The sequence below is a fragment of the Oncorhynchus tshawytscha genome, linkage group LG25 (genome assembly GCF_018296145.1).
Source record: "Oncorhynchus tshawytscha isolate Ot180627B linkage group LG25, Otsh_v2.0, whole genome shotgun sequence".
NCBI lineage: Eukaryota > Metazoa > Chordata > Actinopteri > Salmoniformes > Salmonidae > Oncorhynchus > Oncorhynchus tshawytscha.
Window position 1 is genome coordinate 29,142,312 of NC_056453.1, and position 19,765 is coordinate 29,162,076.

Consider the following 19,765-nt stretch of genomic DNA (forward strand, 5'->3'; position numbering starts at 1 on the left):
GAGCTGCTTCCTGTGCTTGGCCCTCTATGTTGAACATAATAAACTGCTGTAACGTTCTTTGTCGGGCGAAAGAGAGGAGGACCAAAATGCAGTGTGATGATTTTTATTGAATACTATACAACGAACAAAAACAATAAACCGACAAAATGAACGAAGACGAAACAGTCCCGTAACGTGAACACACACACAGGAAACAGGAACAATCACCCACACCCCACAATACAAAACAGGCTACCTAAATATGGTTCCCAATCAGAGACAACGACTAACACCTGCCTCTGATTGAGAACCATATCAGGCCAAACACATCGAAACAGACAAACTAGACATACAACATAGAATGCCCACTCATATCACACCCTGACCAAACAAAACATAGAAACAAACAACGCAAACTATGGTCAGAGTGTGACAACGGCTCTCTATCCACTGGATGTGTACCAAACTCACTAAAAGTGGCAGTAATAAAGCCTCTCTTGAAAAAGCCAAACCTTGACCCAGAAAATATAAAAACTATCGGCCTATATCGAATTTTCCATTCCTCTCAAAAATGTTAGAAAATGCTGTTGCGCAGCAACTCACTGCCTTCCTGAAGAAAAACAATGTACACAAAATGCTTCAGTCTGGTTTTAGACCCCATCATAGCACTGAGACTGCACTTGTGAAGGTGGTAAATGACCTTTTAATGTCATCAGACCGAGGCTCTGCATCTGTCCTTGTGCTCCTAGACCTTAGTTCTGCTTTTGATACCATCGATCACCACATTCTTTTGGAGAGATTGTAAACCCAAATTGGTCTACACGAACAGGTTCTGGCCTGGTTTAGATCTTATCTGTCGGAAAGATATCAGTTTGTCTCTGTGAATGGTTTGTCCTCTGACAAATCAACTGTAAATTTCGGTGTTCCTCAAGGTTCCGTTTTAGGACCACTATTGTTTTCACTATATATTTTACCTCTTGGGGATGTCATTCGAAAACATAACATAAACTTTCACTGCTATGCGGATGACACACAGCTGTACATTTCAATGAAACATGGTGAAGCCCCAAAATTGCCCTCGCTAGAAGCCTGTGTTTCAGACTTAAGGAGGTGGATGGCTTCAAACTTTCTACTTTTAAACTCGGACAAAACAGAGATGCTTGTTCTAGGTCCCAAGAAACAAAGAGATCTTCTGTTGAATCTGACAATTAATCTTAATGGTTGTATAGTCGTCTCAAATGAAACTGTGAAGGACCTCGGCGACCCTGATGTCTCTTTTGACGAACATATCAAGACTCTTTCAATGACAGCTTTTTTCCATCTACTTAACATTGCAAAAATCAGAAACGTTCTGTCCAAAAATTATGCCGAAAAATGTATCCATGCTTTTGTTACTTCTAGGTTAGACTACTGCAATACTCTACTTTCCGGCTACCCGGATAAAGCACTAAATAAACTTCAGTTAGTGCTAAATACGGCTGCTAGAATCCTGACTGAATGTGTTCATATTATTCCAGTGCTAGCCTTCCTACACTGGCTTCCTGTCAAGGCAAGGGCTGATTTCAAGGTTTTACTGCTAACCTACAAAGCATTACATGGGCTTGCTCCTACCTATCTCTCTGATTTGGTCCTGCCGTACATACCTACACGTGCGCTATGGTCACAAGACGCAGGCCTCCTAATTGTCCCTAGAATTTCTAAGCAGGGCTTTCTCCTATAGACATCCATTTTTATGGAATGGTCTGCCTACCCATGTGAGAGACGCAAACTCGGTCTCAACCTTTAAGTCTTACTGAAGACTCATCTCTTCAGTGGGTCATATGATTGAGTGTAGTCTGGCCCAGGAGTGTGAAGGTGAACGGAAAGGCTCTGGAGCAACGAACCGCCCTTGCTGTCTCTGCCTGGCCGGTTCCCCACTTTCCACTGGGATTCTCTGCCTCTAACCCTATTACAGGGGCTGAGTCACTGGCTTACTGGTGCTCTTTCATGCCATCCCTAAGAGGGGTGCGTCACTTGAGTGGGTTGAGTCACTGATGTGATCTTCCTGTCTGGGTTGGCGACCCCCATGGGTTGTGCCGTGGCGGAGATCTTTGTGGGCTATACTCGGGCTTGTCTCAGGATGGTAAGTTGGTGGTTGAAGATATCCCTCTAGTGGTGTGGGGGCTGTGCTTTGGCAAAGTGGATGGGGTTATATCCTTCCAGTTTGGCCCTGTCCGGGGGTATCATCGGATGCTGCAGTAGTTCATGTGTCGGGGGGCTAGGGTCAGTTTGTTATATCTGGAGTACTTCTCCTGTCCTATCTGGTGTCCTGTGTGAATTTAAGTATGCTCTCTCTAATTCTCTCTTTCTCTCTTTCTTTCTCTCTCTCGGAGGACCTGAGCCCTAGGACCATGCCTCAGGACTACCTGGCATGATGACTCCTTGCTGTCCCCTGTCCACCTGGCCGTGCTGCTTCTCCAGTTTCAACTGTTCTGCCTGTGATTATTATTATTTGACCATGCTGGTCATTTATGAACATTTGAACATCTTGGCCATGTTCTGTTATAATCTCCACCCGGCACAGCCAGAAGAGGACTGGCCACCCAGCGAGGAAGAAATCTAGAGAGGAACCAGGCTATGTGGGGTGGCCAGTCCTCTTCTGGCTGTGCCGGGTGGAGATTATAACAGAACATGGCCAAGATGTTCAAATGTTCATAAATGACCAGCATGGTCGAATAATAATAATGCAGAACAGTTGAAACTGGAGCAGCAGCACAGTCAGGTGGAAGTTGAAACTGGAGCAGCAGCATGGCCAGGTGGACTGGGGACAGCAAGGAGTCATCATGTCAGGTAGTCCTGGGGCATGGTCCTAGGGCTCAGGTCAGTTGAAACTGGAACAGCAGCATGGCCAGGTGGACTGGGGACAGCAAGGAGTCATCATGTCAGGTAGTCCTGGGGCATGGTCCTAGGGCTCAGGTCCTCCGAGAGAGAGAAAGAAAGAGAGAAGGAGAGAATTAGAGAACGCACACTTAGATTCACACAGGACACCGAATAGGACAGGAGAAGTACTCCAGATATAACAAACTGACCCCAGCCCCCGACACATAAACTACTGCAGCATAAATACTGGAGGCTGAGACAGGAGGGGTCAGGAGACACTGTGGCCCCATCCGAGGACACCCCCGGACAGGGCCAAACAGGAAGGATATAACCCCACCCACTTTGCCAAAGCACAGCCCCCACACCACTAGAGGGATATCTTCAACCACCAACTTACCATCCTGAGACAAGGCTGAGTATAGCCCACAAAGATCTCCGCCACGGCACAAGCCAAGGGGGCGCCAACCCAGACAGGATGACCACAACAGTGAATCAACCCACTCAGGTGACGCACCCCCTCCAGGGACGGCATGAGAGAGCCCCAGCAAGCCAGTGACTCAGCCCCTGTAATAGGGTTAGAGGCAGAGAATCCCAGTGGAAAGAGGGGAACCGGCCAGGCAGAGACAGCAAGGGCGGTTCGTTGCTCCAGAGCCTTTCCGTTCACCTTCCCACTCCTGGGCCAGACTACACTCAATCATATGACCCACTGAAGAGATGAGTCTTCAGTAAAGACTTAAAGGTTGAGACCGAGTTTGCGTCTCTGACATGGGTAGGCAGACCGTTCCATAAAAATGGAGCTCTATAGGAGAAAGCCCTGCCTCCAGCTGTTTGCTTAGAAATTCTAGGGACAATTAGGAGGCCTGCGTCTTGTGACCGTAGCGTACGTGTAGGTATGTACGGCAGGACCAAATCAGAGAGATAGGTAGGAGCAAGCCCATGTAATGCTTTGTAGGTTAGCAGTAAAACCTTGAAATCAGCCCTTGCTTTGACAGGAAGCCAGTGTAGAGAGGCTAGCACTGGAGTAATATGATCAAATTTTTTGGTTCTAGTCAGGATTCTAGCAGCCGTATTTAGCACTAACTGAAGTTTATTTAGTGCTTTATCCGGGTAGCCGGAAAATAGAGCATTGCAGTAGTCTAACCTAGAAGTGACAAAAGCATGGATTAATTTTTCTGCATCATTTTTGGACAGAAAGTTTCTGATTTTTGCAATGTTACGTAGATGGAAAAAAGCTGTCCTCGAAATGGTCTTGATATGTTCTTCAAAAGAGAGATCAGGGTCCAGAGTAACGCCGAGGTCCTTCACAGTTTTATTTGAGACGACTGTACAACCATTAAGATTAATTGTCAGATTCAACAGAAGATCTCTTTGTTTCTTGGGACCTAGAACAAGCATCTCTGTTTTGTCCGAGTTTAATAGTAGAAAGTTTGCAGCCATCCACTTTCTTATGTCTGAAACACATGCTTCTAGCGAGGGCAATTTTGGGGCTTCACCATGTTTCATTGAAATGTACAGCTGTGTGTCATCCGCATAGCAGTGAAAGTTTACATTATGTTTTCGAATAACATCCCCAAGAGGTAAAATATATAGTGAAAACAATAGTGGTCCTAAAACGGAACCTTGAGGAACACCGAAATTTACAGTTGATTTGTCAGAGGACAAACCATTCACAGAGACAAACTGATATCTTTCCGACAGATAAGATCTAAACCAGGCCAGAACATGTCCGTGTAGACCAATTTGGGTTTCCAATCTCTCCAAAAGAATGTGGTGATCGATGGTATCAAAAGCAGCACTAAGGTCTAGGAGCACAAGGACAGATGCAGAGCCTCGGTCCGATGCAATTAAAATGTCATTTACCACCTTCACAAGTGCCGTCTCAGTGCTATGATGGGGTCTAAAACCAGACTGAAGCATTTCGTATACATTGTTTGTCTTCAGGAAGGCAGTGAGTTGCTGAGCAACAGCCTTCTCTAAGATTTTTGAGAGGAATGGAAGATTCGATATAGGCCGATAGTTTTTTATATTTTCTGGGTCAAGGTTTGGCTTTTTCAAGAGAGGCTTTATTACTGCCACTTTTAGTGAGTTTGGGACACATCCAGTGGATAGAGAGCCGTTTATTATGTTCACCATAGGAGGGCCAAGCACAGGAAGCAGCTCTTTCAGTAGTTTAGTTGGAATAGGGTCCAGTATGCAGCTTGAAGGTTTAGAGGCCATGATTATTTTCATCATTGTGTCAAGAGATATAGTACTAAAACACTTGAGCGTCTCTCTTGATCCTAGGTCCTGGCAGAGTTGTGCAGACTCAGGACAACTGAGGTTTGGAGGAATACGCAGGTTTAAAGAGGAGTCCGTAATTTGCTTTCTAATAATCATAATCTTTTCCTCAAAGAAGTTCATGAATTTATCACTGCTAAAGTGAAAGTCATCCTCTCTTGGGGAATGCTGCTTTTTAGTTAGCTTTGCGACAGTATCAAAAAGGAATTTCGGATTGTTCTTATTTTCCTCAATTAAGTTAGAAAAATAGGATGATCGAGCAGCAGTAAGGGCTCTTCGGTACTGCACGGTACCGTCCTTCCAAGCTAGTCGGAAGACTTCCAGTTTGGTGTGGCGCCATTTCCGTTCCAATTTTCTGGAAGCTTGTTTCAGAGCTCGGGTATTTTCTGTGTACCAGGGAGCTAGTTTCTTATGAGAATTTTTTTTAGTTTTTAGGGGTGCAACTGCATCTAGGGTATTGCGCAAGGTTAAATTGAGATCCTCCGTTAGGTGGTTAACTGATTTTTGTCCTCTGGCGTCCTTGGGTAGGCAGAGGGAGTCTGGAAGGGCATCAAGGAATCTTTGTGTTGTCTGTGAATTTATAGCACGACTTTTGATGTTCCTTGGTTGGGGTCTGAGCAGATTATTTGTTGCAATTGCAAACGTAATAAAATGGTGGTCCGATAGTCCAGGATTATGAGGAAAAACATTAAGATCCACCACATTTATTCCATGGGACAAAACTAGGTCCAGCGTATGACTGTGACAGTGAGTGGGTCCAGAGACATGTTGGACAAAACCCACTGAGTCGATGATGGCTCCGAAAGCCTTTTGGAGTGGGTCTGTGGACTTTTCCATGTGAATATTAAAGTCACCAAAGATTAGAATATTATCTGCTATGACTACAAGGTCCGATAGGAATTCAGGGAACTCAGTGAGAAACGCTGTATATGGCCCAGGAGGCCTGTCATCTGATTGTGGAGGCCAGGTCATCTGATGCAGCACTATTACTCTCACTCTTGGTAAAATAGCCCTTACACAGCCTGGAGCTGTGTTGGGTCATTGCCCTGTTGAAAAACAAATGATAGTCCCACTAAGCGCTGTGTAAGGGCTATTCTACAATGTATAAGATAGTAAAAATAAAAACCCTTGAATGAGTAGGTGTGTCCAAACTTTTGACTGGTACTGTGATATCCTCAAAAACCTTTCTGAACCCTTTGCCGTGTCTGTAATTAGAGCTCTGATGAATGACTGAGTGAGTGTGTTCATTAGTGAGGGAGAGAATTAATGATGATGATGATAGATTAGATTATGATTGTATTTTCACTGTATGTTTTCCAGAGATGTCTCGTCGACGGCGATAGAGACTTTGCCATCCCATGGCCTCAATTCTGTCGTGGAGCTGGTTGCCCGTACAGCCTATGGCCTAAAGAGACTACCCCCTTTCAGGGATCTGGGCAACCTGCAGAAGGCACACCTCACCTACAACAGCCACTGCTGTGCCTTACTCACCTGGGACACACACAGGTGGCATAATCCCATTCACACGAGAAGAGGCTGATGGGAGGAGCTATAGGAGGACAGGCTCATTGTAATGGCTGGAATGGAATGGTATCAAGCACATCAGACATATGAAACCACATGTTTCATTGACCCTGTTCCATTTCAGCAAGTCATCCTCCTATCCTCCAACCAGCCTCTTCTGATTCACACCAGGGGCAAGTGTCAAAGGCAGGATTTGAACCTGGGTCTCCCACAGGAGAAACCAGTGTCTTGACGTTAGACCAAGAGGAAACTTGCTTTAGGGCTGACGGACAGGGATTTCCTCTTTTCCAGGGATATAACTAGTAATTAAGTGGGCTATTCCTAGTAGAAGTTTGGAATTAATGAGACAATGGTCTTCAATGCCCTTCAAATGAATCCCATGAATTGTTTACAGGATGTAGCTGGAATCAGTCTCTAGGGCATGGGTTAAAGATAATGTAACCTCGGAACCGAAAACCAAGTAGTGTTTGCTGGCCAGCTAGCAGTCTATCACAAGGGACTAAATATATTGTATCTCATTTTAGGTTGGGGGCCGGGGTGCATGTTCAATGCTTGCCCATTTGGTTATCCGGCCCTGTGTGTGTGTGTGTGTGTGTGTGTGTGTGTGTCTGTGTGTGTGTGTGTGTGTCTGTGTGTGTGTGTGTGTGTGTGTGTGTGTGTGTGTGTGTCTGTGACGCAGCTCTCATGCCAGTCTCTCCTTATTGCTGTTAACCAAATCAAATGTTCATGTCCTTATATAAGTGATACTCTACCACTGCTTTGTGATTATGTCTTGAGAATCAAAAACATATGTCTCTCCGACTGACTGTTTCCCCAAAGCATATCAGTACAAGATCAAAGCATGACCGCGTTGCAGTTCCTCTGGAGACAGGCAGCAAGAGGTTGGGGGCCCACAGATAGCATATGATAGCAAAATGTGTAGAATTGCAGGACATTTGCTTTAAAACTGCAACAGGTTCCCTCAGCCTCATGGCAAAATGTGTAGAATAGCAGGAAATTCGCTTTAAAACTGCAATATTGTATAATAATATTGTAAAACAACCCTAACCCCCCCCCCCCTAACCCCAAAACCCTTAAAATACAATTTGAACAAATTCAGGACCTGAAAAAAGTCCTGAATGTTCAAAACAGTTCTTGTTTTCCTACCTTTTCAGGATATTAAGGTGAAATGCTAGGACATTGGGGTCCTGATAATGTAGGAAAACAAGTGCATGCACACAAACAAACACACACTTTGTCTCTCTCTCTCTCTCTCTCTCTATCTCTCTTTCTCCCATGCCCCCTCTCTCTTTCTCCCATGCCCCCCCCTCTCTCTTTCTCCCATGCCCCCTCTCTCTTTCTCCCATGCCCCCTCTCTCTTTCTCCCATGCCCCCACTCTCTTTCTCCCATGCCCCCTCTCTCTTTCTCCCATGCCCCCTCTCTCTTTCTCCCATGCCCCCTCTCTCTTTCTCCCATGCCCCTCTCTCTTTCTCCCATGCCCCCCTCTTTCTCCCATGCCCCTTCTCTCTTTCTCCCATGCCCCTTCTCTCTTTCTCCCATGCCCCCTCTCTCTTTCTCCCATGCCCCCTCCCTTTCTCCCATCTCTCTTTCTCCCATGCCCCCTCTCTCTTTCTCCCATGCCCCCTCTCTCTTTCTCCCATGCCCCCACTCTCTTTCTCCCATGCCCCCTCTCTCTTTCTCCCATGCCCCCTCTCTCTTTCTCCCATGCCCCCTCTCTCTTTCTCCCATGCCCCTTCTCTCTTTCTCCCATGCCCCCTCTCTCTTTCTCCCATGCCCCCTCTCTCTTTCTCCCATGCCCCCTCTCTCTTTCTCCCATGCCCCCTCTCTCTTTCTCCCATGCCCCCTCTCTTTCTCCCATGCCCCTCTCTCTTTCTCCCATGCCCCCTCTCTCTTTCTCCCATGCCCCCTCTCTCTTTCTCCCATGCCCCCTCTCTCTTTCTCCCATGCCCCCTCTCTCTTTCTCCCATGCCCCCTCTCTCTTTCTCCCATGCCCCTCTCTCTTTCTCCCATGCCCCCACTCTCTTTCTCCCATGCCCCCTCTCTCTTTCTCCCATGCCCCCCTCTCTCTTTCTCCCATGCCCCACTCTCTTTCTCCCATGCCCCTTCTCTCTTTCTCCCATGCCCCCTCTCTCTTTCTCCCATGCCCCCACTCTCTTTCTCCCATGCCCCTTCTCTCTTTCTCCCATGCCCCCTCTCTTTCTCCCATGCCCCCTCTCTCTTTCTCCCATGCCCCTTCTCTCTTTCTCCCATGCCCCTTCTCTCTTTCTCCCATGCCCCTTCTCTCTTTCTCCCATGCCCCTTCTCTCTTTCTCCCATGCCTCTTTCTCCCATGCCCCTTCTCTCTTTCTCCCATGCCCCTTCTCTCTTTCTCCCATGCCCCCACTCTCTTTCTCCCATGCCCCCTCTCTCTTTTACTGTAATCATTCAAGCTCGCAGTTTTAACAACACAGGATCATAAATGGGAACAATATCTGTTTCAGTCTGTTGCAGTTTATCAATGAGGTTCACAATGAAATCAAGACCAGACACTCATGGTAGTATGCTCCAAATATAGAGATGGAAAAGAGAGAACACCTCCTATCTTTGTGATCATGGCTTCTGTGATGGCATAGACAGTGCCATTGTTGACTATCTTGTGGCAAGTGCGCCATCTATACATCTCTATGGCTCCAAGCTGATTTTGAACACAGGTTTAATTTACCTCTCTCTCCCCTAGGGATTCTCCAATCAATGCAGCACAACATAATGGATTTAGGCCTACGTATTGTGATGACAGTCCGTATGAAAAGTGAGTTTCTTTTCTTCTTCGTTTACTACTGCAGTAGATTAAATGTTCAGTGCAGCCATTTTTATCTCAATATCAAATCATTTCTGGTTAACAATTTTGCGACTTATTGTGATTGTTTTAAATTACAATTGTAAAAAATAATCAAAAATAGCTTTTTAGTAAAGGGCAATTTCTCAAGCAAGAATTTTGAGTGGGGAGGGGAAAACTGAAAATTAGCTGTTATTGGCAGAGAGGTTTGGAACTCTCTTTCTTATTGATTTATTAACTAATGTACCACATGGTGATGTCACCATGAAGGCCAAAACTCCATCCCACCAAAAAAACAACTCTTACACTCATAATTATCACAATTTCATATTATTATTCCAACCTCATAGTGTGGAAATATATATTAAACACAGGAAAATCACGTTTTTGACTGCACTGGGCTTTTAAAAACTAACGTCTGAGTTCCCCAAATAATTATTCATTACATAATGCTATTGCTAAGTTTGTAGATTCATCCGTTTTGACAAAGAGACATCTTCAGTGAAGGTGCCTTATTTGCCTAATTCCTAATTTGAGTAATTAATCATCTATTGATTATGACTTTTCAGTGATCCCATTTAAACTATCTGATTAGAAATGCCACTACTTGTCTGAACTAAAGTGAACTGTTTTTCATCCAGTCCTGCAATACTAGTGACAAACCATGATCAATCATGACCTTTCAGTTATGACCTTTCATCTCTCCACTTTTGAACTATGGAAACAGGTTTTTCTATCATTGTAGCCTCATATTACCAGACTAATTCATGTAAGTCCACAAGATCCGTCTAGCTCGCGACACTAAATGCATTGGTATTCGGGGAAAAATAAATGTCAATATAATTATACAGTCATAAAACTTTAGTGACCATTGACCTACTCTTTACAGCTCTCGCTTCCTGTACCACCAGGTTTCCAGCTGGTATGGTGGACTCATCCGACACATCCTTACTGGTGGAAATACATGGAACAAACGAAGATGTCGAAGATGAGTCCTACGGAGGTGTGGATTTCCAGTATCCAGAACTAGGGTTAAACTGTCAGACCAGACCAACCCTCCAGTGTACACCAGAGGCTGACGCCTTTAACCCGTGTGAAGACATAGCAGGTAGAATCAAGAATTGCTGCCCTCAACTCAGCTTAGTCCCTTAGGAAAAGTATTTGAATGCAGGGTTAAAAAGACAAACTGGGAAAACCCTCATTCACTCTAATAGTCTTTAGACGTTTTAATGTTATTTCAAGCAGTCAAGAGGTCAAACTAACGGACATGTTTTGGCAACAGCCTTTTACTGAAAGAACAGAAGGCCTAGGCATGATGCAAAAACATTCAGAGATGACTTTGTCGTCCGGTCTCCTTTCCACTGTTATTTTACTGTTTTACGATCTTTATTTCTTAATAATAATAAAATAAAAATGGTCTCTAATGTTGTTGCGCACCATTAAATGTATTTTCTGTAAGAAATGTGTTATATAAATGAAGTTTGATTGAGTTTGACTGCTTTTCCTTTGTTCACTCCAGGTTTCAGTTTTCTCAGAGTCGCCATCTGGTTTATCAACATCCTGGCGATCATTGGCAACCTGACAGTCCTCCTCATCTTCTTCACCAGTCGCTGTAAACTCACTGTGCCACGCTTCCTCATGTGTCACTTGGCCTTCGCTGACTTCTGCATCGGCGTCTACCTGCTTATGATCGCCGCGGTCGACCTCCACACCCGAGGCCACTACAGTGAGCACGCCATCGATTGGCAGACGGGAGCAGGTTGTAGTGCGGCGGGCTTCCTGTCTGTGTTCGGTGGGGAGCTGTCGGTGTACACGTTGTCGACTATCACTCTGGAGCGCTGGCATACGATAACTCATGCCTTGCAGCTGGAGAAGAGGCTAGGCCTGGCGCAGGCTGCTGTCATCATGGCTGGAGGGTGGTTGATCTGTCTGGGGATGGCCATGCTCCCCCTGGTGGGGGTCAGCAGCTACAGCAGGGTATATAATACACTGGACTATAAAAAAAAACAGAACAATGGACGGCAGAGTATACCTAGTGCTTCTGAACAGAATAGTGGCCGACATTTTCTGTTCATTTTTCAATGATTCTACATGTTGAATCCACGCAAATAGTCACCACTAGTCTGCACCCAGCAGGTGGTTGCTATAACACACTGCAGCGACAGAACGCAATGACCATCCATTGTTGTATTAAAAAACACACCGCAGCGACAGCCAGTGATAGCCGTCCATTGTTGTTGCTATAACACACCGCGGCAAAAGAAAGCAATGACCGTCCATCGTTCTGTGTGTTCTTTACATTATTTTCCCAGAGGAGAAGATTGGTTAGGACACACTTTTTACTGCTGTATAATAAATAACACAATAAATATTTTCCAGGTGAGCATGTGCCTTCCCATGGATGTAAAGACTCCTCTGGCCCAGGCTTTCATCCTCCTGCTCCTCCTCTTCAACGTGGGGGCGTTCCTGGTCGTCTGCGTCTGCTATGTCCTCATCTACCTGGCAGTACGGAACCCCCAGTTCCCCAGCCGCAGTGCAGACGCCAAGATCGCTAAGCGCATGGCTGTCCTCATCTTCACCGATCTCATCTGCATGGCACCCATCTCGTTCTTCGCTATATCCGCAGCCTTTAAGGTTCCGCTCATCACTGTCACCAACTCCAAGATACTCCTGGTGTTGTTCTTTCCTATCAATTCCTGTGCCAACCCTTTCCTCTATGCCATCTTTACTAAGGCTTTCAGGAAAGATGTCTATCTGTTACTGAGTAACATGGGCTGCTGCGAGAATAAAGCTAATATGTACAGGATGAAGGCCTATTGCTCTGAGAATTTGGTGAAGAGTAGTTCTGGGAACAAGGGGACTCTGATTTGTACAACACTAAGGATGGACCCTACGCCATTGCAGAGCCAACAGACGAAAGACGATAGAGATTTGGGGACAATCTGAAATGGCACCCTATACCTGAAATACATTTTTTCAAAGAGGATGAAGAATAGGCTAAGCTTTTTATTTTGTTCTATTCATTATCATCAACAGTAGCAACAAGTGACCTTACAGTATTTTGTAGTGCAATTCACTGGTTACTACAGTCTTACTGGGGGGGTTATTGTTCAGATGGGACTTTTCTTTCACTTTTTTCTTTAACTGGGTCCTACAGTAGAACCAGGATTGTCTGCAATTTACTGTAAAATGGTAAACTATTTTGAACATTTGAACTCCCATGTAATTCTCATATGGCTAAATGTGTCATTCAACCAAATTGTATTTAAATAAAACAACATTTTCTGTTGACATCCCAGACTTGCTTGGTGAATCAATGCTACACTATGTACATGTTTTGTATCAGAATAACTATTCAAATATTTAAAAAAATATGTATTTATTTTACAGTCATATGGAATATCTTCAAGCAGAGGCTGTCTGTAGACCATTAGAATGAGACCAGTTTCCACAGGCAGTGGTGTCGTGTCTTTGGCTATGAATAAGTGATATGACATGCTATTCTATAAAATCCTTTCTCCGTAATTAATATTACCTGATTGAGCTAATCATGTAAATGTAATTAACTAGAGAGTCGGGGCACCACAAAATAATATTTATAGAGCTGTTATCTTCCGAATAAACTCTTAAAGACCTAGTAATATTTTACATCAATAGCAGTCAATATTAATTGTCACCTTATAATTCAGTCTCATATGAAAGTTGTAAATTCTTGGTTATCTTCACGAACCCTGGCTAACAAGTTGAATCAGCAATACAAAATTGGGTTTAATTATTTATTTACTAAATAAGTAACTAATCACATGGAATTACATATACACAGAATGAATCATAACTTGATTACAAATTACATCATAAAGGACAACGTCCCTAGCGGGCGGAACAGATATGACAGCTTGTTACACAAAAGAAAAGGAAGAAGCTGTGCTATCGTAAATACAGTATCTTATGCATTCTAAATTACCGCCCATTTGGAAAAGGAAAATGCAATAAATATTTACTCTGAGCTGCACTTCGGTAGGTTGGTGGTAGATGGAAGGCCGTGTTGCCAAACCGAGTCCTTTGTCCTTTGAAGAATGTCTGGTGGTCAATTGGATACGTTGTAGTAACGTCATTGTGTGATGGACAGGATACTCTGTCTGTTCCTTCCTAACCCTCGTTTGCAGCTGCTGTTGCTAACTCAACGGCTAGGAGGTATCACTTCTGTAGTGAATAAGAGTTCAAAGTTCATACTATTCGCAAACGAAGCTCACGCTGATGTTGGTTTCATTCTGTAGTTATTATCTGAACCATTCTGACATCGGACCGTCGTCCTCACATCCTCGGAACAGGAGGTTACATTTTTGTCAAGGCTTTATATAGTGGAGCGAGAAGGGTGTGTCTGAAAAGTTTTATAACCCATGACTCTTCACAGGGATGGGCCACTGATTGAGCAGAGCCCTAACCTTATGAAAACCCAATTCTCAATTTTAGAAGCTAAAATCACATTTCATCCCATCACGAATAATTTCATATTCAAACATTTAAATTGAACAACAATTCCATGTGAATCCGATAACTCTGATGTGTAGACTTTCCACTGTAGAGTTTATGTCATCTTATCATTGATGAGAATGTCTCAGATGACAACCGAACTGACATCATATTCATTAAGTACCACCGCATATGTTCAATTGGTCGGGATTACCAGAATATAGTTACTTTCCCCCCACCTTCTGATGTTCCCAGAATCTCTATGTTAACCAAAAGGGTTTGCAAATGTAACATCAGTAGGGTAGAGAGAGGAAAAAGGGAGGAAGAGGTGTTTATGACTGTCATAAACTTACCCCCAGGCCAACGTCATGACAGTGGTTAGACCAAATGTAAACTAGCCTTGCATTTCACATAAGGCTCAGTGGCGACCCGTCATTCAGGGCAGGTGGGGTAGAGCCCCACCTATTTTGAGCCCCACTTTTTTTGCGAAAAAATACTTATTTCAGAACAGCGAAAACTTGACTTCAGTGAAGACAACTGGGAAGTCAGGAATAAATGAGCTCTGACTGGGAAAATACGTTTCGAACTGCCATCCAACTTGGAATTGTACATTCGGCCTCTTTCTAGAGCTACGTCCTGAAGATCATCATGATTCAACCTTGGTTTTTTTTCAGTTCCCAGTTGTTTTGAAAGCGCCATAAATTCAGAGAATACCAGACTTTGATGAAAAAATTTGCCCACAAAGAACCGCTGCGTCACCTTCCTGTTCAAGTGAGCACAGCACAACAAGGTGTCTAAAAATGTATTGTATGCTGCTGCATAAATTATGTAATATGCCAGGGAGAAATGTATACTGTAGCTAGAAAGTAATACTAAGTGTATGTTGTGTAGTAAGATGTTAGTAGCCCATGCGTCTCACCATAATAATTTGGTCTATTTACCGCTCTTAATCTTGCCTACTATTCTGACCTGGTGGTGCACATGTAGCCTATAACCTGTTTTAGAGAAATGTAATCATCAAATACTATAAGAGCTGTTAAGAACTCTTTTTATTTATTTAAATATGTTTTATATATACTGACTTTCAATGTCGAGCATTTGTGTGAGTAGAATGATTAGGGGCACAGAAGTCACTGGAATTGTGTAATCCATACAAATTCAAAGTTCAGGTATAGAAGTAATATATTGGCTTAGTCCACTATAATCCAAAGCAATATCTATATCCTATGGTTCTGACTTGGTGTACAGGGAGAACACTGTAACAATGGCCCATGTTTTGAATTCTGTACATTTCAAAAGTGCGAAACAAATAGTTGTATTGACTATGTCCGTCCTAGCTCACTCATTAATGTCTTAATCGAAATTACGGATTTCCTCTTATCAGCTTGTTGTCCCCTTACGTCATAGTTTGTACACCTCAATTGTCATTAGAAGCCACATTTGTTTAAACAAGTCAGCCGTATCAGCCTTTTTTTTTTAAAGGCAGTAAATGAGGCTGAATTAACTGTTTCGCTGCCAGACAAGGCTCCTCTGATAGCCAGGTGTAGCAGTGGTAAGATGTTGGGACTGCTGTTGGAACAGCTTTATGTAGACCCTAACAGTTTGTGGGCACTGTTTGTCACCATTATAGTTCAATTAATGTATTGTTTAGTGTTGTAGTGACTTTGCTGGCATGCATCCCATTTATTTTTATTTATTCGCCCCTACCAAGATTTACATGCTGTCACGCCCTGGTCGAAGTATTTTGTGTTTATCTTCATTTATTTGGTCAGGCCAGGGTGTGGCATGGGGTTTTTGTATGTGGTGTGTTGGTATTGGGATTGTAGTTTAGTGGGGTGTTCTAGTTAAGTCTATGGCTGTCTGAAGTGGTTCTCAATCAGAAGCAGTACGGTTTGGACTACACGAGTATGGACTATACTTCTTGGGAGGAGATAGACAGGTGGGCGGTCGACCCAGGGAGAGTGCCGGAGCCCGCCTGGGATTTGATGGTGCAGTGCGCGGAAGGTTATCGGATAATGGAGTTGGTGAAGCAAGCACGGCGGCGCGGACGGAAGCCTGAGAGTCAGCCCCAAAAATGTCTTGGGGGTGGGGCTCACAGGGAGTATGGCTACGCCAGGTAAACTCCCTGTGCCAGGTAGGAGACCGGGCAGGCACCGTGTTATACTTTGGAGCGCACGGTGTCCCCAGTGCGGGTGCATAGCCCGGTGCGGTACATTCCAGCTCCTCGTATCGGCAGGGCTAGAGTGGGCATCGAGCCAGGTAAGGTTGGGCAGGCTCGGTGCTCAAGAGCTCCAGTGCGCCTGCACGGTCCGGTCTATCCAGTACCACCTTCACGCACCAGCCCTCCGGTGGCAGCTCCCCGCACCAGGCTTCCTGTGCGTGTTCTTGGCCCAGTACCATCAGTGCCAGCACCACGCATCAGGCCTACAGTGCGCCTCGCCTCTCCAGCGCTACCGGAGTCTCCCGCCTATCTAGCGCTGCCAGAGCCTTCCTCCTCTCCAGCGCTGCCGGAGTCTCCCGCCTGTTCAGCGCTGCCAGAGCCTTCCTCCTCTACAGCGCTGCTGGAGTCTCCTGCCTGTTCAGCGCAGCCAGAGCTGCCAGCCTGCATGGAGCAGCCAGAGTTGCCAGTCTACATGGAGCAGCCAGAGCTGTCAGCCTGCATGGAGCAGCCAGAGCTGTCAGTCTGCATGGAGCAGCCAGAGCTGTCAGTCTGCATGGAGCAGCCAGAGCTGCAAGTCTGCATGGAGCAGCCAGAGCTGCCAGTCTGCAAAGAGCTGCCAGTCTGCAAGGAGCTGCCGGTCTGCATAGAGCAGCCAGAGCTGTCAGTCTGCAAAGAGCTGCCAGTCTGCAAGGAGCTGCCAGTCTGCAAGGAGCTGCCAGTCTGCAAGGAGCTGCCAGTCTGCAAGGAGCCGCCAGAGCTGCCAGTCTGTAAGAAGCCGCCAGAGCTGTCAGTCTACATGGAGCAGCCAGATCCGCCAGTCAGCGTGGAGCAGTCAGAGCCACCAGTCAGCATGGAGCAGTCTGCCAGTCAGCCAGACTCTTCCAGATCTGCCAGTCAACCAGACTCTTCCAGATCTGCCAGTCAACCAGACTCTTCCAGATCCGCCAGTCAGCCAGGATCTGCCAGAACCACCAGCCAGCCAGGATCGGCCGGATCCAACTACCTGCCTGAGCTTCCTCTCAGTGCTGGGCTTCCTCTCAGTGCTGGGCTTCCTCTCAGTGCTGGGCTTCCTCTCAGTGCTGGGCTTCCTCTCAGTGCTGAGCTTCCTCTCAGTGCTGAGCTTCCTCTCAGTGCTGAGCTTCCCCTCAGTCCCGAGCTACCCCTCAGTCCCGAGCTGCCTCAGTCCCGAGCTGCCCCTCATTCCCGAGCTGCCCCTCAGTCCAGTGGGATTCTGGGTGAGGACTACTAGGCTATGGTCGGCGGCGAGGGTGGACTATCCTAGGACGCGAGGAGGAGGGACTAGGACATTGATAGAGTGGGGTCCACGTCCCGCGCCGGAGCCGCCACCATGGACAGACGCCCACCCGGACCCTCCCTATTGTTTTGATGTGCGTCCGGGAGTCCGCACCTTAGGGGGGGGGGGGTTCTGTCACGCCCTGGTCGAAGTATTTTGTGTTTATCTTCATTTATTCACCACAAGAAAGCCGTTACACATGCTGAAATCGCCACTGATAAGGCCAAAGGTCTTTCTTGGTCTATTTTGCTTGAATAGCAGTACTGTGCTCAATAGTCAAAAGGCGGCGTACATATGAAAATGGGTCCCCATTAATATCAGATAACGGTGTGTTATTATAAAATGTGTTGTAAATGCGAGCCTATCCTTAATTGTTCTAATCTTAGTCAAATCCCCTATTGTCCATGGACAGGAGACAATGTTTACTTTTGTGAGGATTAAAAAATGTGAATGGTTAGATCATCCACACATCCACACATCCACACACTGACTGTACAAAACATTTGGAACAGCTGCTCTTTCCAGGACATAGACTGACCAGGTGAACCAGGTGAAACCTATGATCATTATTGATGTCACCTGTTAAATCCACTTCAATCAGTGTAGATGAAGGGGAGAAGACAGGTTAGAGAAGGATTTTTAAGCCTTGAGACAATTGAGACAGGGATTGTGTATGTGTGTCATTCAGAGGGTGACTGGGCAAGACAAAAGATTTAAGTTCCTTTGAACGGGATATGGTAGTAGGTGCCAGGTGCACCGGTTTGAGTGTGTCAAAAACTGCAACGCTGCTGGGTTTTTCACGTCAACAGTTTCCTGTGTGTATCAAGAATGGTCCACCACCCAATGTACATATAGCCAACTTGTCACAACTGTGGGAAGCATTGGACCATGCTGGTCATTTATGAACATTTGAACATCTTGGCCATGTTCTGTTATAATCTCCACCCGGCACAGCCAGAAGAGGACTGGCCACCCCACATAGCCTGGTTCCTCTCTAGGTTTCTTCCTAGGTTTTGGCCTTTCTAGGGAGTTTTTCCTAGCCACCGTACTTCTACACCTTCATTGCTTGCTGTTTGGGGTTTTAGGCTGGGTTTCTGTACAGCACTTTGAGATATCAGCTGATATAGGGCTATATAAATAAATTTGATTTGATTTGATTGGAGTCAACAAGGGCCAGCATCCTTGTGGAACACTTTCGAGATCTTGTAGAGACCATGTCCAGACTAATTGAGGCTTTTCTGAGGGCAAAAAGGGGTGTAGCTCAATATTAGGAAGGTGTTCCCAATGTTTTGTACACTCAGTGTACATCCATGTACACTTCACAACTGCTGCTACCAGACTCTTATTTACTATTGCTAACACTACACAATTCAAACACCCCCAAATCCTCCCTTCTCTGATACATGTGTAAATATTGTACTATAAATTGTGCCTTCCTGCATTATACTTGTGCTAAAATGTCTATTATATTCTTATATTGTATTATTTCTTATTGTTGTTGCATTGTCGAGAAGGATCTTGCCAGTATTCATTTCGTTGGACAGTGTATACCATACATATGACTAAGAAAACTTTCAACTGAAACCTGTTTTAGGCATACATTTTATTGTTTTATCATTGCATTATTGGTAGAACAGTGCAGTAGTCTAATTTATCTACTCAAGGCACAGTAGGCTATCAGCTATTGCAAATATTTGCTGATCAAAAAGTGCTGATCAAAATGTAATAACGAGATCAATATGGGTAATCATTGAAGGGAATGAAGAGTAACTGCCCAAAAGTGGGATCCCTCAAAAACCTCAAGTGACATCACCAGAAAAGTTTACCCCGCCTTCCAGAGAATCATTACAGTTCTCCTAGCAGCAGGATATTATGCTGGAAGGACGATCCCGGATGTATATATATATTTTTTTAAAGTAAGAGTCCCCCTGCAAAGACCTGCAACATTTTGGGAATATCAATGTTCTGTTTAGGCTATATTTAAAGAAATACATTTGTAAAAAAATATATATGTTATTGGAATTACTCAAGAGTCTGGAAAACTTAAATTGGTCTCTTTTCCTGGACGCCTGGTTTAATACAGTGCTTTTGACTCCTTCCTCCACCCCCTCGATTGTCCTCAAAGCAACACTGTATATAAATGACATATTGGCTTACAGTGAAAAACTATTCTTTGTGCCAATGTAAAAGTTTGGTTGGGAGTACTAGTAGGGTCTGTAGAATCTATATATGGTGTCATTTCATAAGGGACTGTGGTCAAAATACCCAACAAGACTTTTTACTCTGCCCCTTCCATTGCCCTCAATGCAATAGGGTCTTTCTATAAATAATGGTGCCGATGTGTGACATCGGGATCCCGGATCCACAATTCAAAATGGTTTG

At 44.9% G+C, this 19,765-nt stretch overlaps 1 protein-coding gene across 2 annotated transcripts in view; it reads left to right on the forward strand.

Annotated features, from left to right (window-relative positions):
* lhcgr (luteinizing hormone/choriogonadotropin receptor) overlaps positions 1-12,739 on the forward strand; it is a 30,749-nt gene extending 18,010 nt beyond the window's left edge. For both annotated transcript variants that reach the window (XM_042306208.1, XM_024388220.2), the window contains 5 exons: positions 6,436-6,621; positions 9,357-9,428; positions 10,367-10,563; positions 10,975-11,432; positions 11,835-12,739. In XM_042306208.1, coding sequence (XP_042162142.1) covers positions 6,436-6,621; positions 9,357-9,428; positions 10,367-10,563; positions 10,975-11,432; positions 11,835-12,401 — 1,480 coding nt within the window. In that variant the 3' untranslated portion in view covers positions 12,402-12,739. The remainder of the gene's footprint in view (positions 1-6,435; positions 6,622-9,356; positions 9,429-10,366; positions 10,564-10,974; positions 11,433-11,834) is intronic.
* The last annotated feature ends 7,026 nt before the right edge of the window (positions 12,740-19,765 follow it).